Genomic DNA, 27,338 nt, shown 5'->3' with positions numbered 1-27,338 from the left:
GACATTCAACAAAAACATGACGCTACTGAAGCTGAATATAACTACTTAACTGTATAATACTAGATAACTTGTAATTACTATAAAATATAGTTCAGAGAATAAGTTAACTACATAAAATAGACTCACTGGCTTCCAATCTAATTTAATCCAATACAGCAGCTCTGCTATTCTACATTTATGAAGTTTATACATTTTTTGACAAGAAGGTGAAAATTCAGCTTTATGTCCATTATTGAGTGATTGTGGTGTATTAGGGTGAATTATATTGAAAGGTGTTCCTAATATTTTGTCCACTCCATTAACATACATGAGGAGTCACACCACCACCACTTAGTATAACCTCAGTAATAAACAAAGTAGAATTATCACTTTTTTGACAATGTCAACAAAAACTGAAAATATATAAACTTAAAAAGAAGCAGAATTTATATCAGAGCTGTTTATTGGATTGAATTATATTGCACATGTGTTCCTAATGAAGTTGCAGGTGACTGTAGTTCAGAGAATAAAACTACTAAATAACTAATTACTATATAATATAGTTCCTTCAATTGAAGGAAAGTGCCAAAATACAATCTGCAGCAAGAATAGGACAAGGTGCAAACTATAGCCCCCCCCCCCCCCCCCCCCAACAAAGTAAAATCCCCCCTATATGAAGCATTTAAGGGGGGAATTCAGCGTCAGCGTTTATCTTTGTGATGACTAGAAAACACACATGGTTGTAGTTAAAGTCATGTAAACTAATAAGAAGCTACTAAGTTGAGAGTCAGGACTGAGTTTATTATACTGTGTGTGTGTGTGTGTGTGTGTGTGTGTGTGTCTGCAGTGTTACTGGTTTACCTCTCAGACTCCAGAAGATGAAGAAAGAGGAGGAAGAGGAGGACGGAGTATCCAGCTGTGTGTCTATGAAGAGTGACCGGTCTAAAGGTGATCTTCCAAACTTCAGTAATGAACCTGGACCCTCAGACACAAAGTAAGAGACTGTTTCTACTGTAAACTGACCTGAAGATGATTCGGTTTTTTAATGTCATTTGATAACCTACATTATAGTAGTAGTCTTTTTTAATTCTGTTTTCTCATTTCAGTCACCTTCATTTTCTTCGTTGTTTGCGGTTTGACTGACTTATTTCTTCGTTCTTCGTAGCTTTAATATATCCAGTTTGCAGTTGGAGATAAATGATTTAGAACATGCAGATGGAGATTTGTTGTGACTATTAAATCATGAATGTGTCATATGTTTCATGTTATATCTGCTCTTTACAAGAAATAATGAAATATGTAAAACTATTGTTGTTTCCACAGACAGAGAGCAGAGTCTGTAATATCCAGCTGTCTGTCTGTGAAGAGTGACTGGTCCAATGATCATCCTCCAACCTTCAGTAATGAACCTGGACCCTCAGACACAAAGTAAGAGACTGTTTCTACTGTAAACTGACCTGAAGATGATTCAGTGAGATGGTTTCATGAAGGTTGTAGTGTAGATATGAAGGAAAGAAATAATGAAGTAGCTTCCATTCAGCTGTAATCTACAACAGATCTTCATGTTAACCAGAGACAGAGACAGGGCTGCTATTGCTGTTTGATTTTCCAGTCTATAAATGTAAAGTAGCAGCAGGTAACCCAGGGTGATATTTACTAAAGATTTACTAACAAGTCAAACTGTGTCTGTCCTTATTTACTAAAGGACAGCAGCAGCAGGTACAATGGAAGAGAACTGAGTGTTTGGTTTCATGTAGTACAGACTGTGTCTTAACGTGTTCCTGTTCAAAGACACTAAATACAGGAGGAGGTACTTTACATTTATAGAAACATCCTAGTTTGCAGCTTCTTCTTCTTTGCCTTTTGAACTCTTGTAATTTATGTATATAATAGCCTGAAGAACAAGAAAACAGTCTAAATACTGTCAGTCTGGACTGTTTATGTGGGGAAAGAGCTGCATGCAGCTTGTGAGCTGTCAGTTGGCCTCCACTAACGTCATGTGACATAAAGAATGTGTTCATGTCCACAGAGAGAGGAAGAGGAGGGCTGTTTCTGTGGAGGAGCAGCTGTCCTGCTGTTCTTTGTGTCAGGACATCCTGAAGGATCCAGTCTCTACCAGCTGTGGACACTGGTTCTGCAGACAGTGCATCACCTTATACTGGGACCAGTCTGCTTCATCAGGAGACTCCTCCTGTCCCCAGTGTGGAAAAAGATCCAGAACCAGACCTGGACTGCAGACTGACAGTCAGACCAGCACTGTACAAAGTAAGACTGAAGATCTGTCTGCTGATGTCATCATCTCTGAAAACAGGACAGGAATCTACCTCCTCTATCCTGCTGAACATTAACAGTCAGACACATTTCTTTTTAATTCTACCTTTTTTCTTCTCTTTCAGCAGAAAGTGGTCAGCAGGAGGTTCTAGATGAACATCAGATCAGTCTGAGCACGACATGTGAGCGTGTGACTCAAGGAACCGATGAAGCAGGAAGTGAAATCCCTATCAACGATATCTTCACTGAGGTCCACATCACAGAGGGACTGAGTGAAGACGTTAATACCCAACATGAGGTGTGGCAGCTTGAAACAGCTTCCAAGATGGAGACCCTCCATGACACCCCAATCAAGTGTCACGACATCTTTAAAGTCTTACCTGACCAACAGAAACACATCAGATGCAAACAGAAAAAGATCAGAAGCGTTCTGACTAACGGTGTTGCTGGTGTTGGAAAAACCTTCTCAGTGCAGAAGTTCACTCTGGACTGGGCAGTGGGCTCCGAAAACCAAGATATCAGTCTGGTGGTTCTGTTTCCGTTCAGAGAGCTGAACTCGATCAAAGATGAGCAGTACAGTCTGATCATGCTGATCCATGTTTTCTATCCAACATTACAGAAGCTCACAGCAGAGAAGCTCGCTGCCTGTAAAGTTCTGTTCATCTTTGACGGCCTGGATGAAAGCAGACTTTCACTGGATTTCAACACCAAGGAAGTCGTGACTGATGTCACACAGAAGACATCAGTCAGCGTGCTGTTGACAAACCTCATCAAGGGGAACCTGCTTCCCTCGGCTCTCATCTGGATAACTTCCCGACCTGCAGCAGCCAATCAGATCCCTCCTTCATGTGTTGACAGAGTAACAGAAGTACGAGGCTTTGCTGACTCCCAGAAGGAGGAGTACTTCAGGAAGAGATTCAGTGATGAAGAGCAGTCCAGCAAAATCATCTCACACATCAAGACATCCAGGAGCCTCCACATCATGTGTCGCATCCCAGTCTTCTGCTGGATCACTGCTTCAGTTCTGGACCACATGTTGACTACAGACCAGAGAGGAGAGCTGCCCAAGACCCTGACTGACCTGTACTCACACTTCCTGCTGGTTCAGACAAAGAGGAAGAAGAACAAGTATGATGGGGGACATGAGACGAGTCCAGAGGAGCTGACGGAGGCTGACAGCAAAGTTCTTCTGAAGTTGGGGAGGCTGGCGTTTGAACAGCTGCAGGAAGGAAACATCCTGTTCTACAAAGAAGACCTGGAGCAGTGTGGTCTTGATGTCACAGAGGCTGCAGTGTTATCAGGATTTTGTACACAGATCTTCAAAAGAGAGAAACTCCAGAAGAAAACAGTCTACAGCTTTGTTCATCTGAGCGTTCAGGAGTTTCTGGCTGCAGTCTACATGTACCACTGTTACACCAGCAGGAACACAGAGGTACTGAAGGACTTCCTGGGAGAAGACTACAGTGACTCATCTCTGGATCACTTCCTGAACGGAGCCATGGAGAAATCTCTCCAAAATAAAAATGGCCACCTGGACCTGTTTGTTCGCTTCCTTCATGGCCTCTCTCTGGAGTCCAACCAGAGTGTCTTAGGAGACCTGCTGGGTCAGACAGACAACAGTCCAGAAACCATCCAGAGAGTCATCAACAACCTGAAGGAGATGAGCAGTGGGGGGGTCTCTCCTGACAGAATCATCAACATCTTCCACTGTCTGATGGAGATGAACGACGGCTCAGTACATCAGGAGATCCAAGAGTTCCTGAAGTCAGAGAACAGATCAGAGAAGGAACTCTCTGATATCCACTGCTCAGCTCTGGCCTACATGCTGCAGATGTCAGAGGAGGTTCTGGATGAGTTGGACCTGGAGAAGTACAACACATCATGGCAGGGACGACAGAGACTGATCCCAGCTGTGAGGAACTGCAGAAAGGCTCGGTAAGTCCAGATGTGATTAACATTATAAATCAGTGCAGATTAGTAGTTTAGTTCTTCAAATATAAATATACGTTGGATCATATATTGAGAATGTTGGGTTTCTCTAAATTAATTAAAAGAGTACAATCTAGGCCTGCTCTGTGTGAAAAGTGAATTGAGGTAAAGTTTGTTATGATTTTTTTCTTTATAAATAACACAGAATTGTAAAAATGTGTATTATTATTAAAATAGTGCTCTACTTGTTTATAACAGTAATAACATCAGTTATATTTAGTCACAGATGTTTTTAAGCTGTTTCAATTGTTGTGAGTGAATTTTTATTTTTATTTTTCAGTTGGTTGTATTTATAGCTGTTAAGTTAATGAACACAGGTTTTAGGCACAGGGGATGAACTTGGTCAGCATGCCTGTCACTTGGTCACCGGTAGTAGTGAGGGTATGTGTGTGTGTGTGTGAGTAGTAATTTAGATCATCTTCTGCACCTGCTGGGTTTCACCTTTTGTTTTGTAACAGAGTGGGTGAGTAGGGAGCCGTAACTTCTGTTGACCGCTACACTCTTTTTGTCCAAAAATACCATCTCAACAGAGCATTTTGGTCGTCACAGTGTTTTTGATCACCGGTAAAATAATAATAATAAAACATCTTTAAAACGCAGCAACAGACCTCATGCCTTTGTTTTGGACACAGCGCGTCAGACAGATCACCCTACATCATTCATTCAGCGGCCAATGGTAAAGTTTTTGACATGCGATGGCCGCGACAACATTGTCAACAGAAAAGGCTAAGGATCTCACACGTGTAGCCAACTGTCAACCTCGCTTTACCTGTGCACTATAAATGATGGACCACTCAGCCCCTGTGGAAGCGGACTGTGAGTAAATTTTATGAATGAATCAATGGATGGGCCGCAGCGCACAGCAACTACGGTATGTGTAACTTTGCTTGTTCATACTGTAAGTTTCATCTTGCTTGGATTTTGGACGCAGTTTAAATGTGATTTCTGCTGCATATATTGGATGGAGAGCATACTGTGTTTGCTGATTGATGCATTTATTGGCTGGCTCAAGTTGGAAATTAACCTGGGGAAAGAGTGGATCGCTCGTTTATGCCTGTTAAGTGGCGAAGTTGGATGTGGAGGATTTATGTGGAGGTGGATTGTGTCGCATGTTTTCTGATGTTTTAACGGATGCGCACTGTTGTTGATTGATGTCAATATGAGTGGATCAAGTGCTGGTTCGACCGTAAATGACGGAAAAGTCAAAAGAAAAGTCACTCTCTCTGAAAAGGGCTTGGCATGTAAAATTGAGAGACTTCATAAAGATCGCCACTCCATAGTGAACAAAATGAAAGGTGTAATCGCAGCATTGAAAAGGCTAATGGAAAATGACGACAATGCCACACAAGTACAAAATCAGCTGGGGGTTTTGGTGCAGTTGCGGGAGGATGCAATGGCACTGCACGAGTCACTGATGCCTTTAATACCTCAGGAGGAGCAGCATAAACAAAACGAGTGGATCACAAGCATCAATAAATATAATCAAGGGTTTATTATGGATGTGGAACAATGGCTATCTGAAAGCGACAGGCTGGTCTCAAGACAAGAAAGCTTGGGAGAACTGCCTAATACAGATTTTGAAACTCTTCCAAGCGTGGTGTTGGATGAGATACATCTTAATAATAAACTTCCTTCAGATGAGCAACATGATGCTTTGCCTGGACCGACACAGGATGAAATTAAGCCTGGTGACAGCATCTCAAATGTTAGCAGCAAAAAGCATGGTTCAAAATCTCAAACTTCATGCACCTCAACTTCCTCTGCCCGTGTTAAAGCAGAGGCTGACATGGCTGCTCTTCTTGCTCGTCAAAGATTACTTCAGGAAAAACATGACCTGGAAAAACAGGAGGAGGAAATAAGAAAAAGGAAGGAGCGACTTGCGCTCGAAGTGGAGATAGCCGCATCAAAGGCTAAGGTGGATGTCTTAAGAGCCTCAAGTAGTGTGAAAGGTGGCACATCAAATAAATCTGATGGTATGCAATCCTACATGGAGAGAGGACTCCACACTGTTCTTAATGCTGATGCTGATTCATTTGTGCCTCATGGCCAAGAAGATCATGGGAATCCAGTCTCAGTCAGAAGTGTTTCTCAGTCTTATGTGACCAAATTAATGGAAATGAAACAACCTGAGAATATTAAGTCTCAAATACACCAGCAGAGACAGACCAAGCTTGGGGTGGTTCATAATGCACAGCCAAATTTCTCAATGTCTCAGCAAAGCAGTACACAGGCTCCTATAATGGCCACAGGTGATGACAACAATTTGGTATCTATAATGGCAAGGCAAAATGAGACAACTGCAATGTTGGTGCAGCAACAAAGTTTCTCATCTTTGCCAAATCGGGAGATTCAAGTGTTTGATGGAGATCCTCTACTGTATCATGCCTTTATGAGAGCCTTTGAGCACAATGTAGAAGAGAAGACGAGCGATGCAAGAGATTGCCTGCACTTCTTGGTGCAATACACCAGGGGTCAGCCAAGAGAGCTGGTGAGAAGCTGTCAACAAATGGCTGCAGATAGAGGATATTACAAAGCAAAGTCTTTGTTGGAAAAACATTTTGGAAATGAACAAAGGATTGCGTCAGCTTATATGGACAAAGCACTTTCATGGCCAGTGATTAAAGCAGAGGATGTCAAAGCTCTTCAAGCTTATGGACTTTTTCTAAGAGGATGTTGCAATACAATGGATGAGATACAGTATATGTCTGAGCTCAATATGCCGGCAAATATGCTGACAATAGTAAAAAAGTTGCCATACAAGTTAAGAGATAAATGGAGAACGGTGGCTTGTGATATACATGAAAGACGTCATCACAGAGCTACTTTCCCTGATATTGTGGATTTTGTTGAACGTCAGGTGAAAATTACAGCTGACCCTGTGTTTGGTAATATACAAGATACTCCAAAATTAGTGCAAAGCAAAAGTGGCAAAAGGGAGAATTGTCAAAACTATAGCCACAAAAAAGGAAGTAGCTTTGCAACTACAGCCACTTCTGTGGATGAAAAGACCCATAAAAGAAAGGGAGGAAGTCTACTGGATAAAGGGGTTTGCCTGTACTGCAAGGGTGAACATGCACTGGAGTTGTGCTTTCTATTGGAAAAGAAAGCACATAATGACAAGATTGCCTTCCTGAAGGAGCATGGAATTTGTTTTGGCTGTTTGTGCATAGGGCACATGAGGGCACATCATTGAATGCACAACTGCTGCAAGGACCTGATCTGACTAGCTCATTGATTGGAGTCATAACCAGGTTCAGAAAGGAACCTGTTGTGTTGATGGCAGATATTGAGGCCATGTATCATCAGGTGCGGGTGCCAGCTAAAGATTCCAACCTGCTCCTCTGGTGGCCTGGTGGGGATTTCTCTCAACCCTTAGAAGAGTACAGGATGCTTGTCCATCTCTTTGGAGCGACTTCCTCACCAAGTTCACCCTACATCATTCATTCAGCGGCCAATGGTAAAGTTTTTGACATGCGATGGCCGCGACAACACAGGTCTTCTATTTATTTCTAGTAATTATTGGATTTTATAGTTTTTTCTTCTACTTTTCTTCTTTTGAGTGTTGAAGGCATCATTGAAACCTGGTAAAACAAGTTAAGGACTTCAGAGGTTGTGGTTGAGGTTTTATTACAGCAGCATTTCATCACAACATATATCAGTATTTTACAGTTATCAGTGAATGCACTAAAGTTATTATTTTGGTTAAGACACATATCTCATAACTCCAATGCTAGTGGTTCATTTCCAGCAGTGGACCTTGGCTGCATGTTATTCTCTGTCTCTGTCTTCTTGTTTCCTGTTTATCTCTCAGCTGATACTTTTCATTAAAGGAATTCATTCAACTTCAAACTGTTTCGTCATCAAATGCATGAAGTAAATATAAAGTGTCCTCTTTCATGTTAACATATGTTGTAATATATGTGTCATTACAGACTTCCTCGCTGTTATCTCTTAAACACTCATTGTGAAGTTGTGGCCTCAGCTCTGAAGGCCAACCCCTCCCATCTGAGAGATCTGGACCTGAGCTACAACTACCTGGATTATTCAATGATGAAGTTTCTGTGTGCTGGACTGGAGAGTCCAAACTGTAAACTGGAGACTCTGAGGTCAGTTCACTGACTGTAGATTTGCTAGATTTGTTTCTATAGATTCAATTAAAATCCTTCACTGAAGTTTCAGATGTTTGGTTCATACATCTTCTGGATTTGCTTTTAGCTCAAATCTGTAGTTTTAAAATGTTTCAGGAATTTAAAATCCACAGTCTTGTTCTGTGTTAAAATGACTTCCACAGCTTAACCCTTGTGCCTCACTTAAAAAGTGTTCCTCAGAGTTCCTTAGGGACAACAATGTCAGCGTAAAAGGATTGCCATAAAAATATTATAAGTTCATATTATTTTTCTCCTTTCAATTATTTATTTGAAAGTAGAGAGACAGGAAATTATGGGAGAGAGATGTGGGTGTGACATGCAGAAAGGTCCGTCGGCCGGGACTCGAACCGGGATCCGCTGCGTACATGGCATGCACTCTTAACCACTCGACCACCTACGCGCCATTATAAATTAATATTATTTCCTACTTTCAATGGATTATTTTTTTAACCAACATCAGTCCTGATAATAAATATCAAATGTTAATTTTCAGGATTTTAACCCTTTAAATGCCAGTTTGTTTACATATAACACCAGTTTTTCAAAATGAAAAAAACAAAACCCACAAAAAATGAATTATTTTCTAAATACTAAATGTAAAGTGAATTATTTTGGTGGGATTATCACAGTCAATGATTAGCAACAACATTGATTCATTGATTGATTGATTCATTATAACTACATTTAAACTAAATTGTATTTTGTATTTTGTTTTTCACCAGATGACATAATTTAACTGTATTTTACCTTTGGGGGAATTCTCCAGTCCTGTCCTGTTTTATGAAGCACAGCAGACCAATGAAATGTGGTTGCATCTACAATGACCTGGATGTGTTGGTATAGATATCAGAGTGTGGTGTGTATGTGTGTACTGAAAAATAAATGTGTGGGTGTATGTGAATGTGTGTATGTGCAGATACAAATAGAGAATTTATATTGACTTGCAGGTCTCCATTTATAGCATTATGTCTAAATCTATCTCTCACTCACTCACTCACACCCCTTCAAAGCTCAAAAACGTATACAGTAAATGTGTAGCACAAGTGTTATATATTATATTCTGTGTGCACATGCATGTATCTGTATGGAGGTGCATGTCTGAGAGCGAGAGAGAGAGAGAGAGAGAGAGAGAGAGAGAGAGAGAACCATGCAAATTCTCTATTTGTATCTGCATACACACACGTTATTTTTTCAGTACACACATACACACCACACTCTGCAACCACATTTTTCATTGGTCTGCTGTGCTTTATAAAACAGAACAAGCAGCACTGGGGAACACTGCATTGTTTTCTCCCATAGAGCTAAATACAGATAAATGATGTTAAACTAAAACTAAAAAACTAAAATGTTGAAGCCCTGGCTCTAAAATGATAGTCCAGAACACAGGAATGTATGAAAGAGTCATTTTTTAGCAGGGGGGGTCAAAAAATGTAATTATAATGGGTTTCAATTAGGGATGCACCGATCCAATATTGATATCGGATATCATCCCTGATATAGGCAGTAACAAAGCCGGTGAATCAGATCAATAACTGATTGTTTCACAGCAGTTACGTTCAACAGCACAAATGAACTTCCCCACACACCTCCACTCAACCCTGCAGCTCAGCCTCAAACCTCTGAGGTGGAGCTGCTGTTTAAAAGCACAGCAGCAGCTTTATGCTGCTTTGGTTGGTTCAGTGTGAAAAAGCAAAGTCTTAGTGAGAGATCTTCTTTATGGCTATGATGATTATCTCTGTATTTAAGAGCTGTATGTTTCACCTCGGGTGGAGCTGAGCTCTCAGTGTGTGCTGCTCACACAGAGACAGTGAACCAGGTAAAAACTGGAGGTGGCAACTACACTCTTTATGTTACTGTAAGTGCAATAAAAGCTACCAGAGGCGAGGATTTAGAAGGATTTATTATTTTAATAATAATAGACTTATTATTTTAATAACAAATAACAATTCAGCACATTTATATCGATGTGTTAATTTGTTACATTTTGTTTACAAAGTTAGGAAATAAAGTTTAAATCAAGCCTCCTGCCTTCAGTCTTTTCCACATGACGAGTTACACAGTTTATTGATTCAACAATGGTATCGGATCGGATCAGGTATCGGCCGATACGTAAAGACCAGGTAACGGTATTGGGACTGAAACAGTCAGATCGGTGCATCCCTAGTTTCTATGGGGACATTTTTGTCCCTAAGGCTCCCACAGGAACAATTTGGTTTATACAGTGTTTAAAGACTATAGATTATAGACCTATTATAAGTGATTGGGTGAAATTAAAAATATAAAAATTTAAAAGAATATCCTTGAAGAATTTGATGCCATGAGCATGAACACAGCCCAAATGATCAAGAAAATAAAAAATGAAAAGCCAAAAATGTCCTTAGTGAGGCACAAGGGTTAAACTAATATGAGGCTTCAGCAGTCTGAGTTCCACATATCAAGTAAGTATGTTTGTGTTTCTTCAGTGTTTCCTTGCTGAGCTGCAGTGGAGGGATCCAAACCCAAAGAGGGAATTTTGTTCTAAATATTTGAGTCAGACAAATCAAGTGTGAGTCTACCAGACTGTCAAAGCCTCATATTAGCTCCAGCTGAATGAAGTCATTTCTTACAGTGTAGCTGTGTTAGGAAGAGACCACTTCACAGTCAGTATGGACAGGAGGAATTATTACTGCCACCAATAACATGTTTTAACTACACACACCTACTAAACTACCAAATACAGGAAGAAGAGCTGATTTAATAGATTCAGACATATTGATGTTGATCTACACATTTAAAACCTGAACACATCTGATTGGATTATAAATGAGTTTTAATCTACATCATTTGTTCTTTATTCAGATTGTGTGGCTGCAATTTGAAAAAGACCAGCTGTGCTTCACTGGCCTCAGCTCTGAAGTGCAACCCCTCCCATCTGAGAGAGCTGGATCTGAGTAACAACAAGCTGCAGGATTCAGACATTAAACTGCTGTCTGATCTTAAGGGGAGTCCAGACTTTAGACTGGAGAGTCTGATGTAAGTTCACTGACTGTCTGTTACTATTGTTGATCTTAATGTTTAACAACTGAACCTAGTTTATGTACATACATAACTTACATCCACAAAGTTAGTTTTCTTTTTTCCATATTTAGTTTTTGTACTGTAGGGTTTAGTCTGTATTTAGAAACAGTGTGCGAACTATGTCATGTCGTGGGGGGCTCACATTTTTCGGGGGGTGGGCTGAAACAGTACTGACATCACATATATGATATCAATTAACCCTCACATACTGTTCAGGGTCAAATGTTTATGTTTGGGAGCTGTAAAAACATCATGTACAGATTTATTTCAGCCAGACTTTTCCTAATGTGACCCACAATATATAAAAATGGAAAAGAAAAATGTGTGCAGCTGATTTTTATATATGCAAATGTAAAAGTTTGTGTTTAACAAATTCAAAAATCAACATTCAAACAAGTTGTATTCATAATATTCTATGAAATGTTCTCCTGGACCACAAAATATTGAGTTTTTCCATGAGATTAATAAGAAGGATTAATCAAACATGTATTAATGACTGATGGGGAATTGATGAATGTGAATTGTTGTAGATACTAATTATGAGTCAGAATATGAACAATATGTAAGGGTTAATAACATAAAATCAAACATCACTGTATGATAAACTACAGCCAAGCAGGGCACAGTATACTCTGCAGAGTGATGTACTATATTCTACAGTTTATCAGCATAGACACAGAGAGGTGGAGCTGTTGAGCTGTTACCTCCATCTCCAGCTTCTTCTGTCGGCTTGTCCTGTGCTTGTTTTGTTTTTTGGCATCACTGCATGCTGACTACCACATAACAGAGAAATGAATAATGTTGATTAGGTGCACAGACTGAGTGACCAAGAAAGTTTCGTTTTTTCTGATCTTTCAGTTAAACTGTGTGAAGTTTATGATACAGCACCGCCACACTTCCATGGTGATGGAAGAATGTCATGCAGCCAGTATCTTTATTAAAGTGAAATAGTGATGAATAACCCTCTAGCATGAATCATACACCCATAACGGACTAATTGTATACGCATGATAACAAAAATGCTGAAAAATAGAAATTCGTATCAAAAATAGCATAGTGTCAGTATTTTACAGACCCCCAAAAATGTCACAAATCATGTTTTCAGAGGAGCTCATGTCTTATTAAGGAGAGACGAGCTCCACCTGACTTCCCTGTAGTTCACACCGTGGTTATAAAATATGACTGATTCATAAAGAAACTGTAGAAAATGTTCACTGTTAGTTGTTAAAGTCAATGAATGTTTATAATTTTTGGTAAAGAGTCACATCTGTATGCAGAAGATCCTCTCAACTAATATCTGTCTGAAACTGATCAAGTTCACTTGATGAAGGAGAAATATTTCTTTATTATATTCTTTAATGTGTTTTAATGAATAATGTCTGATCATTGATATTGATCCTTCACAACACACACATACACACACACACACACACACACACACACACACACACACACTATACAACCCCTATAGCATGTGTATTCATAGTTATTACTTTTTTTTACACTGGGTACAAACTTTGATCAGAGATAACTGGGATTCATGTCAGATAATCACATTTAAAACCTGAACACATCTGATTGGATTATAAATGGATTTTAATCTCCATAATGTATTTATTGTAATTATTCAGATTGGAGGACTGCAGTTCGTCAGAGACCAGCTGTGCTTCTCTGATCTCAGCTCTGAAATCCAACCCCTCCCATCAGAGAGATCTGGATCTGACTAACAACAAGCTGCAGGATTCAGACGTGGAGCAGCTGTGTGATCTTCTGAAGAGTCCACACTGTAGACTGGAGAATCTGCTGTAAGTTCACTGACTGTCTGTTACTATTGTTGATCTTAATGTAACAACTGAACTAATTTATGAACATACATAACTTACATCCATGAAGTTAATGTTTTTCTATATTTTCAGTATTTTATTGAACAGTTTAGTCTGTAGTTATAAAAGATGACTGATTCTTAAAGAAACTTTAGAACATGTTCACTGTTAGTTGTTAAAGTAAATGAATGTTTATAATTCTTGGTAAAGAGTCACATCTGTATACAGAAGATCCTCTCAACTAATATATGTCTGAAACTGCACTGTCCCTGCATCCTGCACCTGTCTCTGACTCACTCTCATGCACCTAGATGTCAGGAGAGGTGGTGGCGTGATCATTATTTAGTGAGCAGTATCTATTCTTTCATGTTTATAATCAGAACAAATGATACTGAACATAAATAATGAATGTAAATACAACTGACTGTAAAATATCAGTCTGTGAAACTGGAGATTTACCCAAAGTCCTCAGCAGCAGGCCACTCCTCAAAAAGTAGAATAATTGTCAATTTTGTGAGCCAGTTTATAAATGAGGCAGCCAGGATTTTATTAGTCAGCTCCTGTCCATAAGAGACTCAGGTGTAGTTAGCTGAAATTAACTGATTACTACCAGTAATAACTCACTTTACTCTTATTTGGAAAAAAAACTTGATATCCATGTTGTCTGGGGAAGCAAACATCAAGCCAAGAGACTGTCAACCAAAAACAGACCAGTCCTCTCTACAGTGTGTGTGTGTGTGTGTGTGTGTGTGTGTGTGTGTTGGTATCAGTGAAAACATGGAGCTGGGTTTCATTGATTTGGGCTTTCTCTCAATAAACAAGCGGAACGGATTCAATAATGAAGCACTGACACATATGGAGTTTATTCCCTATCTTAATTCAAGAGCATATTAAATGGATTTGAGAGCAGTATTTATTGATTTTATGCTCAGATTTTGTGATATTTTCTCTCAAAACTCTGCTCTCGCACTCAAATTTGCTCCCTCGCACTCGGTTACAAGCTGCTCGCGCAGATTTCCTGCGTTCACACTCGAGTTCTTCCTCTCGCACTCAAGTAGCTTGTGCTCGCGGATCTCTGCTCTGCTCTCGGATTTTTTGTGGATCAAAGCTGTCCAATAGAAAGGCCGGCTAGTATTGACCAATCAGACTGTCCCTGTTTGTTTGTGGGTGCGTTCGTTTTTCAAATCCATTTAATATGCTCTTGAATTAAGATGGGGAATAAACTCCATAGACACAACGCTCTGAAAACAGAGCTGAGTGGATAGACTGATGTACTGATTATAGACATGGTAGAAGTGTGTGTGTGTTGGGGAGGGGGGGGGTCCAAACTAATGATCTTAAAAAGATAGTTCAGTATTATTTTTGACAGTGAGAAATAGCAGCGTGGCGTGAGTGCGTGTGAAAACGGTCATTTGCGTGACTCTGCTCTGGTTGTGCATTACTTCTCAAACATACTGCGTGAGGCACAGCAAGCTAACATGGCTAACAGACTCAGCAAGCTAGCGCAGCTTCACTCAAAGAAAGAAAAGACAGATATGACAATAAAATAGCGACTCACTGATAGTCACAAAACGTGACAGGACAACTCAAATAACCTGCACTTTAACTTCAGTAAAGGCAGTTTCATAACTTAATATTTGAGGAAATCACAGAGCTGTTTTTAGTATCTCAGATCGTCATCAGCGGGAAAAGAGACGAGCTGACGTTTTACTGTCATTATATTTACCACCACCAGCCACAGGAGGGCGCTCAGTCACAACTAATGAAAGGAGCCTTGCAGAGATAAACATAAAATATGAACCTGTTTCACAAGAAAATAAGAATGAAACTACTAAATAAAATAAATACTAAATAAATACAGAAATAAATGCTGACAAACTTTTTTAATCTCTAACAACCCTGTTACACACACACACACACACACACACACACACACACACACACACACACACACACACACACACACAAACACAGACTCATTGAGGACATAGTAATGTTGAACTACACATTTAAAACCTGAACACATCTGATTGGATTATAAATTGATTTTTAATCTACATCATTTATTCTTTATTCAGATTTTTTGGCTGCAGTTTGTCAGAGACCAGCTGTGCTTCTCTGATCTCAGCTCTGAAATCTAACCCCTCCCATCTGAGACGGCTGGATCTGAGTAACAACAAGCTGCAGGATTCAGTCGTGGAGCAGCTCTGTGATCTTCTGAAGAGTCCACACTGTAGACTGGAGGATCTGCTGTAAGTTCACTGACTGCTCACTAAGTAATGATCACCACTGACTGTGGATCAGTAGCTCAGAGTGCAACTCTGCTGTGATTAAGGCTTCTTCATTAATAAGTCACTTTATTAACATTTCATGTTTTTTCAGGCGAGAAAGTAACTATGTAGATTCCTGATATGAGGTCAGTTTATCCAAATAACGCCTGTTTGTAAATCTGCTGCCATGCTTTGGGACATGTGAAAAGCCAGCCGGTCACTTCAGCTGCTAGCAGCCCGACTCTGAGATGATGAAGCGGTCATCTGAGAGAGAACATGTTGAGATGAACTGATCTGTGCAGCTCTGTGGTGTTTTACTGCTAGCTCTAATGTGTAGCATTTGGATATCATTCATTTTGGTCTCACAGATTAAATGTAACAGGTGTAGCTGCCACATGTGTTGGTCTGAATGTAAAGTGAAGCTTCATGTTTTTACTGGACAGAACAACAGCGCTGCCGCTAGATTGTATGTGTACAGATATGACCGGCTTTACACAAATAGAAATGTAGAGTTTTATAAACGTCCTCCGACGACTCCAGAGCATCATCAGATTGCAGCCGTGCCTCGTTTTCAAACTCTATCATTTGCCAAAAATGAGCAGAGGAGGGAAGGAACCAAGTATTTGTTCTTGGTTATTGTACTTTAGTAGAGTTTTCAGGTATCTGTACTTTACTGGACTATTTATGTTTCTGACTACTTTTTACTTTAACTCCCTACATTTGAACCCTATCTATCTGGACTTTCTACTCCTTACATGTCAAAACAGGCTCGTTACTTGTTTCAACCTCAGTGACTTTATAAAAAGAAGACATGACACGCAAATAAATGATTTATTTTTATTTTGGTGTGTGTGGCGTACAAAGTCTGTATGCATATTTATATTTATATTTAATATTTATATTTAACATTCATATGAATATTTAACATTTATATTTATATTTAATATTTAGATTTAGATTTAGATTTAACATTTATATTTATATTTAGGGCCCGAGCGCTGACTTGCAGCTTTAATTGTATTTAAAATGTATATTTATATTTAATATTTAATATTTATATTTATATTTAGGGCCCAAGCGATCTAGATTTATCATTTAAATTTAGATTTAGATTTAATATTTATATTTGACATTTGTATTCATATTGCAGCTTTAATTGTATTTAATATTTATATTTATATTTCATATTTATATTTAAAATGTATATTTATATTAAATATTTATATTTCATATTTATATTCATATTTATATTAAATATTTATATTCATATTAAAATTTATATTTAAAATGTATATTTATATTTCATATTTAATATTTATATTTCTTTATTATATTCTTTAATGTGTTTTATAATGTCTGATCCATCAGAACACACACACACACACACACACACACACACACACACACAAACACACACACAGACTCATTGAGGACATAGTAATGTTGAACTACACATTTAAAACCTGAACACATCTGATTGGATTATAAATTGATTTTTAATCTACATCATTTATTCTTTATTCAGATTGAGGGACTGCAGTTTGTCAGAGACCAGCTATGCTTCTCTGGTCTCAACTCTGAAGGACAACCCCTCCCATCTGATACATCTGGATCTGATTAAAAACAAGCTGCAGGATTCAGACGTGGAGCAGCTGTGTGATCTTCTGAAGAGTCCACACTGTAGACTGATGAATCTGCTGTAAGTTCACTGACTGTCTGTTACTATTGTTGATCTTAATGTGACTCTTGTCGTGTGTTGAGATTCACAGCCAGCTAAACTCTCCCTTGCATCATATCCTCCAAGGAACAGGCAGGTGTTGTAGTTGATCAGGATTTAATACCAGAAAGCGTGAAACTGAAACAGACATATAAAAACACAGAAAAGCATTCATTAATAAACAATACAGAATAACTTATCACATGGACAAGTTATCTTATCATGGCTAGAACCACCAATCTAATATTTGTAGATCTACATGTAAGTATTCACAGGTAAGTATGATTCAAATGATGTACATACTGAATGTGACAGAACTAATCAGGTAAGTAATGAGGTCAGTAACACATTAACAGTATACGTTCTAACTATTATATATAACATGTTCACTTATTTATATTTCCTCTCAAAGGGCTGGAAACAAATATAACTAACTTCATAACTTAATAAGACTGAGCACACTACCATACTCTTATTGTGACATAGGTAAACAAAGCAACTTCCTGTTACGTCACTTCCTGTAGCTTACTTTTTTTTAAAGGAAGGATTACAGTCATTCAAATTACAAGGCTGCTACCGCCATCTATTGGTGGAAAGTAGTATAACCAAGCAAACAAACTGAAATCAGGTGAGTGTTCTCCTATTTACACAAGCATTAAAATAATAATCAGAAAAATAATGGTTGGGGGGGGGGGGGGGGGCAAGTTAATAACAGAAACTAATATAAACACAATTCTGGAAATCATCTTAACTCATGAAATGTCCAGCGTGCCACATGATTCATAAAGAAACTGTAGAACATGTTCACTGTTAGTTTTTAAAGTAAATGAATGTTTATAATTTTTGGTAAAGAGTCACATCTGTATACAGAAGATCCTCTCAACTAATATCTGTCTGAAACTGATCAAGTTTACTTGATGAAGGAGAAATATTTCTTTATTATATTCTTTAATGTGTTTTAATGAATAATGTCTGATCATTGATATTGATCCTTCAGAACACACACAGACACACACAGACACACACACACACACACACACACACACACACACACACACAGACTCATTGAGGACATAGTAATGTTGAACTACACATTTAAAACCTGAACACATCTGATTGGATTATAAATTGATTTTTAATCTACATCATTTATTCTTTATTCAGATTGTTTGGCTGCAGTTTGTCAGAGACCAGCTGTGCTTCTCTGATCTCAGCTCTGAAATCTAACCCCTCCCAATGGAGATATCTGGATCTGGGCTACAACAAGCTGCAGGATTCAGACGTGGAGCAGCTGTGTGATCTTCTGAAGAGTCCACACTGTGGACTGGAGAATCTGGGGTCAGTTCACTGACTGTCTGTTACTATTGTTGATCTTAATGTTTAACAACTGAACTAATTTATGAACATACATAACTTACATCCATGAAGTTAATGTTTTTATATATTTTCAGTAATTTACTGAACAGTTTAGTCTGTAGTTATAAAAGATGACTGATTCTTAAAGAAACTGTAGAACATGTTCACTGTTAGTGGAAACAGAGTTATTATAATGTGCACAAAACTCTTATCTTAAGTTTAAAGTAACATAGATGCTAGCTGCTATATTAACATCCTTGAGTCATGACTGTCCTGTAAACTGTGATGTGAATAGTTTCAGTCTGTGGACTCGCTGCAGTTTACGGGACTGTGGTGACTCAGGATGATCAGCTGACTCTGGCTGTCTCATAGGAGATCTACAGATCACATCTACAAGAGGAACACACTGAAAAAAGACTCCACACACTGATCTGAGCTCTCAGTTTGTGTTTTTTAACAAGATATTATCTCTGACTGCTAGATGTGAAACTGTGGAAGTGGACTGAACAGTGATCAGATTCTACTGTATTCAGAGTGTCTCTACCTGCAGGGGAGCTAACAGCAGCCAGCAGCTGTCTGCAGTATCAGACTGACAGACTGTCAACACAAATACAAACAGTGCACATTAACTAATGAGCAGACTTTGTGTAGTGGAGCTAATAATAAAATGAGCAGCCTGGGTGCTAGTTCAGTGTTTAGTCTCTAGGTTCACCCCGCTGTGTTGGCCAGAACACTTAAGGCCACGTTTCCAGAGTATGGATGAATAAAGGGCTGAGAGAAGTAGATGTGATGTTTACTTCCTTTACTTCTCCTTTAGCAGCAACACATACAGAGACACATGCAGCAACAGCTGGATGTTATTGTTGTGTAGTTTTCTATAAAGAAATGATAACAAACATATAAAACTGAATGAAGGATAACGCATACATATATTACCCATATGCTGTAATATGCATAATAATACCAGACTAATATACATTTGATCATTATCTTCAACCGTTACAGGTTAAGAACAAATATTATTAAACATAAATATATTACATATAATACATTAATAAAGTACAACAAAACACACAATACCTTGTTCCCATTCAAGCTAGGTGCTTAATCATCCAAGATGTCTCACTAACTTATCACAAGAATAACTTATAAACACTCTTTCATCCACACCGTTAATTAACCACTTTTTATGTCAAGGTACCGACTCTCAGACGACAGTTACATGTACTTCCTGTTTGGCTGAGAAAGGCTTCAAAATAAAAGATCCAAAACATTTTTAAAAATGCACTGTCAAAATAAAAGCTTACAGGAAGTGGATGTCTAAGGGAACTAAAGGAAAATAAAGTTTTGTATAAAATTATTATGAACAGACCACTATAAGAGTCATTTACACTGACAGCTTATCAGACAGAGAACAGAACAATACTTAACAATCTAACATGTAACTTTGGGGCCTTTTCTACACTTTCAGTTTCTGCTGTCTGTGCTCAAAGTGATAAAGTTGAAACAGCAGCTACTGACAGTCCATGTGTTGCTTTATGGGATGGCATTCATGTTTCTTTTTAAATGTGCATAATGATGAAGCCCTTGCAAGTGATCAGTGGTGGGTAGAGTACTGAAAATCAATACTCAAGTAAAAGTACTCCCATTAAAAATGACACAAGTAAAGTAAAAAAGTACCTGGTTAATAAATTACAACTTTTAATTTTAATATTTTTAGGCTGTGTGGACAAGTGCAAAACAGCACTTATTGATAAAATCTATTTTTTAATGAATGGCGTAGAGCAGGTAGGCTAATCAAACAAATAAAGATAGCCTTTACAACTGAGATATAAACAATCTCACACTCTCTCTCCATCTCTTCCTCACCTACCTTTCTCCTTTTCCATTTCTGGATCTGTCCCAGAACAGTCAAATTTAATGACCGTAATGTTGAATTTGGCATTACATTAGGTTAACTGCTTAATGTACCTCAATTTAAAAGCCCAGCAGACTACTAGCTACAAGATAAGTTAATATCATCATCATAACATCAAAGATTAAGGTTACACATGAAAAGTCTCATCATGATGAAAAGAAAGGTGGGGCTTATTTTTCTTCCAGGCAGCTGGTACTATAGTAATTACGGTAGCCTAAAGGCAATGCCAAAGGAGTGCTTTTAGACTACCGTAATTACTGTAGTAACAGTGCAATAGAATTTAAAAGGCGGTTAGCTTGACCACAGTCTACACTCAGTCCCCACATTTAGAGCAGACTAGTTGTAATGAAGCTATGAATGGCAAATGTAGAAAAGTGAAAAGTAGATTATTAAAGAGTAGAAGTTCAGTTTAAAAAAAGGAAAATGAAAAGTTCTCGTTCCTTTTAAAAAAAACTACTTTTTATTGCATCACTTGTAACTCGTCGAAGTAGCAGCATGATGTCATTGATATCAATGAGAGCTCCTTTTCACTGTTTGTATTTGACAGTTTTTAACCTGCATCCTGTTCATGGAGTTTCCATTTTCTAAACTTGTACTTTCTAAACTTCTTCAGCTCTGAACAGATTATGAAACATTGAAACAACATGAAACACTGAATGATTTCAAGCATCAACTTTGTCTTTTAAAGTGACCTCTTTTATTCTTTATTCAGATTGATTGGCTGCAGTTTGTCAGAGACCAGCTGTGCTTCTCTGGCTGCAGCTCTGAAGTCCAACCCCTCCCATCTGAGAAATCTGAATCTGAGAAACAACAACCTGAAGGATTCAGACGTGAAGCTGCTGTCTGATCTTAAGAAGAGTCCACGCTGCAGACTGGAGTTTCTGAGGTCAGTAGAGAGTTGGAGTCAGTCTGTGCTGGTTTCAGCAGTTTAGTATTAAACACAGTCAGTATGAAAGCAAAGATCCAGTATTTCCTGGTGAAGCTCCAACCTTCTCAGTGCTGCTTTCCTCAGTGAAGCTGTGAGAGGAGAATGGTGACTGGCTTCAGGATTGGACAGAAAGACAGACAGAGAGAGAACAGTCAGCCAATCAGATGAGCCAGAAGCTTGTTCTGATCATGTGTTTGAGTTGATGTGAAGACGACTGTTGTTGTTGTGTTGATGTCTGCAGGAAATAAAGCTGGATTACAGCTGACAGCCTTACAACATGTATAGAGACAGTGGTCCTCATCATCAAACTGTCACACCATCAAATCTGATCTACATCACTTTACTAATGTTGATATGATTCATATTGTTGAAACGTAGAGATTCATCATGTTCTTGGTTTGTAGAAACAAACCATTGTGGCGACCAGGCTGCATGTGATGATTTAACAGCAGGAAACGTGTTCAAATCCCACAGAGACTCTGTAGCTTTAAACTTTGATAAGAGTTGACATGTATCAGCAGTAAATCCATCAGTAAACTGATGAGTGAATGTCTCTGTTTCTGCAGTAATGATGTGTTCATGACTCTCAGCACTTTATTTCCTCTGTGTACTTCAGTGAAATCTGCAGAGGAAACACACTTGATAGTAAAAGTGTGTGCAGGTGTGTGAGCTTGGAGTTCAGTGTGTTCACTCCAACACGTTAACATGAGAGCTGAAAGGAAGCAAGCTACGCTGCACAGCTGTTCCACTTCTGGTCTGAACAGGACTGAAGTCCCTGCTGCTCTTTATACTGGATGTGCTGCATCACTGACTGACAGCTGATGAAGTGAGTCTCACTTAACACTCATTTATCTCCTCTGTTCTTTCTTCTTCTCTCATCAGCTGGTGATGATCTCTGTCAGAGTGAGAGTGAACATCCAGGAGTGTTGAGAGAGGATCAGCTGGATCCTGATGATCCATCTGGAGTCTGGATCTGGATTTTATCATCTTCACTTAAGTCTCTTAACTGACTACAAACTGAACAGTTATCTCTGGATTTAGCTGAAGTCAGAACTTTACACATGTGTTATATATGAGCTGTTTGATGTAGATAAAGATAAAAACAGGTGTTATAAGTCAGACTCTGAGCTGGGCTCATATTTATCAAGCGTCTCAGAATCACACTGAGAGTTAAGGAGGACTAAAACTAATGAATGAAGCAGAAGAGAATTGACTGTGACTTTCAGCAGGAGAAGGATTACTGCTGGGAGAGAGTGAGACGTCGCTGTTTTACCACAGTCAGAGCAGCAAAGTAGAAATGATGATGACGTGTTGTAGTTTTCTCACAGTCTCAGCTGTAAATATTAAACAGTGGTAATTTGGTACTTGGCATTATTCTTCACCTTTTTATCTTTTTTTTAAACTTCAATATATTATTATTGTTGTGTGCATCTTTTTGTCATGTGTTTGTTGTGTGTAAGGAGAGCAGCAAAGCAAGAATTGAATTGCATTGTCTTAACCTGCTGTGCACATGGCAATAAACTTCTTGAATCTTGAATCTTGAGTTTTGGTATATTATGTGTGCAGACAGGTAACCAGGCAGGTAACTTACCAAAGTTATATAACAATACATAACCTTGCATAACCAGCTCATCACTGCTCTGGACCTCTCCCACTGTGACACACAGAGGCATGGCAATCAAAACATAATAAAAGTTTGGGTTGTATGGTTTTAATTTGGTCTAATCGCTGCTGTTATTTATTTATTTATACAACTGCTAAATTAATACATTTTGAAAAACTTTCTTTTTTCCCTCTGGAGGGAGAGCTCAGCCAAAGAGGGCAAATGGGCTGTTGCCGGGCAACAATAGCCCATACCTGTGCACGTCCTTGATTAGCAGTAAGGAAAGGAAGGAAGGAAGGAAGGAAGGAAGGAAGGAAGGGAGGAGAGAAGGAGGGAGGGAGTAAGAACAGATGGAAGTAAGGAAAGGAAGGAAGGGAGGAGAGAAGGAGGAAGGAAGGGAGAACAGATGGAAGGAAGGAATGGAAGAAGAAAGGGAGATGGAGGAAGGAAAGAAGGAAGGGAGGAGAGAAGGAGGGAGGGAGGAAGGACAGATGAAAGGAAGGAAGGAAGGACGGAGGAAATAAGGAACAAGGGAGGGAGAAAGGAAAAGGAAGGGAAGAAAGAAGGCAGGGAGGAAGGAAAAGAAGGAAGGAAGGAAGGACGGAGGAAAGAAGGTAGGGGGAGGGAAGAAAGAGAGAAGGAGGGATGGAGGAAGGGAAGAAAGAAGTAAGGAAGGAAGAAGAAAGGTGGATGGGGAAGGAAAGAAGGAGGGAGGGAGGAAGGACAGATGAAAGGAAGGAAGGAAGGAAGGACGGAGGAAATAAGGAACAAGGGAGGGAGAAAGGAAAAGAGGAAGGGAAGAAAGCAGGCAGGGAGGAAGGAAAAGAAGGAAGGAAGGAAGGAAAGGAAGGAAGGACAGAGGAAAGAAGGTAGGGGGAGGGAAGAAAGAGAGAAGGAGGGAGGGAGGAAGGGAAGAAAGAAGGAAGGAAGGAAGAAGAAAGGGGGATGGGGGAAGGAAAGAAGGAGGGAGGGAGGAAGGACAGATGAAAGGAAGGAAGGAATGACGGAGGAAATAAGGAACGAGGGAGGGAGATAGGAAAAGAGGAAGGGAAGAAAGAAGGCAGGGAGGAAGGGAAGGAAGGACGGAGGAAAGAAGGTAGGGGGAGGGAAGAAAGAGAGAAGGAGGCAGGGAGGAAGGGAAGAAAGAAGGAAGGAAGGAAGTAAGAAGAAGGGGGGATGGGGAAAGAAAGAAGGAAGGGAGGAGAGAAGGAGGGAGGGAGGAAGGACAGATGAAAGGAAGGAAGGAAGGACGGAGGAAATAAGGAATGACGGAGGGAGAAACAAAAAGAGGAAGGGAAGAAAGAAGGCAGGGAGGAAGGAAAAGAAGGAAGGAAGGACAGAGGAAAGAAGGTAGGGGGGAGGGAAGAAAGAGAGAAGGAGGCAGGGAGGAAGGGAAGAAAGAAGGAAGAAAGGGGGATGGGGGAAGGAAAGAAGGAAGGGAGGAGAGAAGGAGGGAGGGAGGAAGAATAGATGGAAGTAAGGAAAGGAAGGAAGGAAGGATAGAGGAAGGAAAGAAGGAAGGGAGGAGAGAAGGAGGGAGGGAGGAAGGACAGATGAAAGGAACAAAGAAAGGATAAAAGGAAGGTAGGAAGGACATATGAAGGAATGGCAGAATGAAGAAAGGAAGGAAGAAAGGTAGGAAGGACAGATGGAAGGAACAAAGAAAGGATAAAAGGAAGGTAGGAAGGACATATGAAGGAATGGCAGAATGAAGAAAGGAAGGAAGAAAGGTAGGAAGGACAGATGAAAGGAAGGAAGGAAGGACGGAGGAAATAAGGAATGACGGAGGGAGAAACAAAAAGAGGAAGGGAAGAAAGAAGGCAGGGAGGAAGGAAAAGAAGGAAGGAAGGACAGAGGAAAGAAGGTAGGGGGGAGGGAAGAAAGAGAGAAGGAGGCAGGGAAGAAGGGAAGAAAGAAGGAAGAAAGGAAGAAGAAAGGGGGATGGGGGAAGGAAAGAAGGAAGGGAGGAGAGAAGGAGGGAGGGAGGAAGAATAGATGGAAGTAAGGAAAGGAAGGAAGGAAGGATAGAGGAAGGAAAGAAGGAAGGGAGGAGAGAAGGAGGGAGGGAGGAAGGACAGATGAAAGGAACAAAGAAAGGATAAAAGGAAGGTAGGAAGGACATATGAAGGAATGGCAGAATGAAGAAAGGAAGGAAGAAAGGTAGGAAGGACAGATGGAAGGAAGGAAGGAAGGAACAAAGAAAGGATAAAAGGAAGGTAGAAAGGACACATGAAGGAATGGCAGAATGAAGAAAGGTAGGAAGGACAGATGGAAGGAAGGAAGAAAGGGGGGAAGGGCAGAAGGAAGAAAGGTAGGAAGGACAGATGGAAGGAAGGAAGGAACAAAGAAAGGATAAAAGGAAGGTAGGAAGGACAGATGGAAGGAAGAAAGGGAGGAAGGGCAGAAGGAAGAAAGGGAGGAAGGACAGATGGAAGGAAGGAAGGAAAGAAGAAAGGGAGGAAGGGCAGAAGGAAGAAAGGTAGGAAGGACAGATGGAAGGAAGGAAGGAACAAAGAAAGGACAAAAGGAAGGTAGGAAGGACATATGAAGGAATGGCAGAATGAAGAAAGGAAGGAAGAAAGGTAGGAAGGACAGATGGAAGGAAGGAAGGAAGGAACAAAGAAAGGATAAAAGGAAGGTAGAAAGGACACATGAAGGAATGGCAGAATGAAGAAAGGTAGGAAGGACAGATGGAAGGAAGGAAGAAAGGGGGGAAGGGCAGAAGGAAGAAAGGTAGGAAGGACAGATGGAAGGAAGGAAGGAACAAAGAAAGGATAAAAGGAAGGTAGGAAGGACAGATGGAAGGAAGAAAGGGAGGAAGGGCAGAAGGAAGAAAGGGAGGAAGGACAGATGGAAGGAAGGAAGGAAAGAAGAAAGGGAGGAAGGGCAGAAGGAAGAAAGGTAGGAAGGACAGATGGAAGGAAGGAAGGAACAAAGAAAGGACAAAAGGAAGGTAAGAAGGACAGATGGAAGGAAGGAAAAGAACACAGGAAGGAAAGTGGGCCGGATCGCACCCCTCGGCGGGCCGGTTCTGGCCCACGGGCCGCATGTTTGACACCCCTGGTCTAGACTGTGCAGATTATGCAGATATACCCGCCTCTGCCATTAATATCACCACTCTGATTGGACGATGATCCCCTAAGTCCCGCCCACCACCCGTCTGATTGACACATGATTGACCAATAGCAACAAGGCACCGATGCCGTCATCTAACTTGTGATTGGTGGATCGGGTCTGGACAATCTCAACTGCAACATGTATTGTTCGACGTCTCCTCGAAGCAGCGACAACTTTGTGGGCAAGTCTCCGGGGCAAAGTTTTCCATCTTTGTTTAATCTATTTAACCGGCAAAGTTTACCGGTAATATTAACAACACCCCAGGAGGATTTAGAGAAAAAGTATTTGACCGTCAAAACGGAGCTTGAACGTAAGTTATAGCTTCGGTGTTTATTATGTCAGCTGGGATTTAAATGGTTACGGTTGGTGTTACGGTTTAGCTGGTGACCGTGTTATCTGGTGACTTCCCTTTAAATAAAAAAGTAGTTTAATCCTTTCTTAAATACATACCCATCTTTGTTTTAATATCTAAGTATCTAACCATTTATATAAGTTAAGTTGTGTTCAGAAGACTCATTCACCACATCTCGTAATGTGTCTTAAAATGTGAGGAAGGTTACCAAGTAACACGATCACCAGTTAAACCGTAACACTTGTTCTGGTTTATGGCAGGACTCCCGTTAGCCGGTGTTACGGTTGAACTGGTGACCGTGTTATCTGGTGACTTCCCTAAAAAAAAAAAAAAGTCTTTGTAGTTTAATCCTTTCTTAAATACATACTGATCTTTATTTGAATATCTAAGTATCTAACCATTTATGTAAGAAGACTCATTCATCTCTCTCGTAACGGGTATTAAAATGTGAGGAGGTCACCAGATAAACTGTAACACCCGGACGAGCTAACTTATTTTTTTTCCAATTTACAAAAGATAAAGTAGCTTGTGGTGTTTGTTATTAACACTTTGAGATAATTCCTTTTCCAATTGTAACAAGAGCAGGTGTTACTTACCATTAACCATGTGAAGGTGTAGTAGCCAGTTTGTTTTGTTGTTGTTGTTTTAACTTAGTTCCTCTTTTTTTTTTTTTTTTTTTAGTTCAGCTTGACGTGACGTAAAAACGTGGTTTGACTTGCATCTAATAAGTGAAATACACTTAACAAATCAATAAGATATATTCTTCAATTCGGCATATTTTTAACCTCAAGTGTGTCATATTTAATG

The 27,338-nt window shown here is 39.6% G+C and overlaps 2 protein-coding genes across 2 annotated transcripts in view; both read left to right on the top strand.

The window, feature by feature from the left end:
• Positions 1–23,112, top strand: part of LOC128378611 (NACHT, LRR and PYD domains-containing protein 3-like) — a 123,469-nt gene extending 100,357 nt beyond the window's left edge. Inside the window, exons 15-18 of the mRNA XM_053338180.1 lie at positions 17,066–17,239; positions 18,422–18,595; positions 21,244–21,417; positions 22,342–23,112. Coding sequence (XP_053194155.1) covers positions 17,066–17,239; positions 18,422–18,595; positions 21,244–21,417; positions 22,342–22,348 — 529 coding nt within the window. The 3' untranslated portion in view covers positions 22,349–23,112. The remainder of the gene's footprint in view (positions 1–17,065; positions 17,240–18,421; positions 18,596–21,243; positions 21,418–22,341) is intronic.
• On the top strand, positions 1,938–8,226 carry LOC128378516 (NLR family CARD domain-containing protein 3-like; the record flags this gene model as incomplete). Its single annotated transcript, XM_053338072.1, has 4 exons — positions 1,938–1,953; positions 2,194–2,244; positions 2,376–4,185; positions 8,172–8,226. Coding segments are annotated over exons 1-4 (1,932 nt in total), but the record flags the coding sequence as incomplete, so codon positions are not given.
• Positions 23,113–27,338: the final 4,226 nt, after the last annotated feature.

Source organism: Scomber japonicus, chromosome 18 (genome assembly GCF_027409825.1).
Source record: "Scomber japonicus isolate fScoJap1 chromosome 18, fScoJap1.pri, whole genome shotgun sequence".
Classification (NCBI taxonomy): domain Eukaryota; kingdom Metazoa; phylum Chordata; class Actinopteri; order Scombriformes; family Scombridae; genus Scomber; species Scomber japonicus.
Note: the sequence above shows the minus strand (reverse complement) of the source record. Positions and strands in the feature narration are given on the sequence as shown.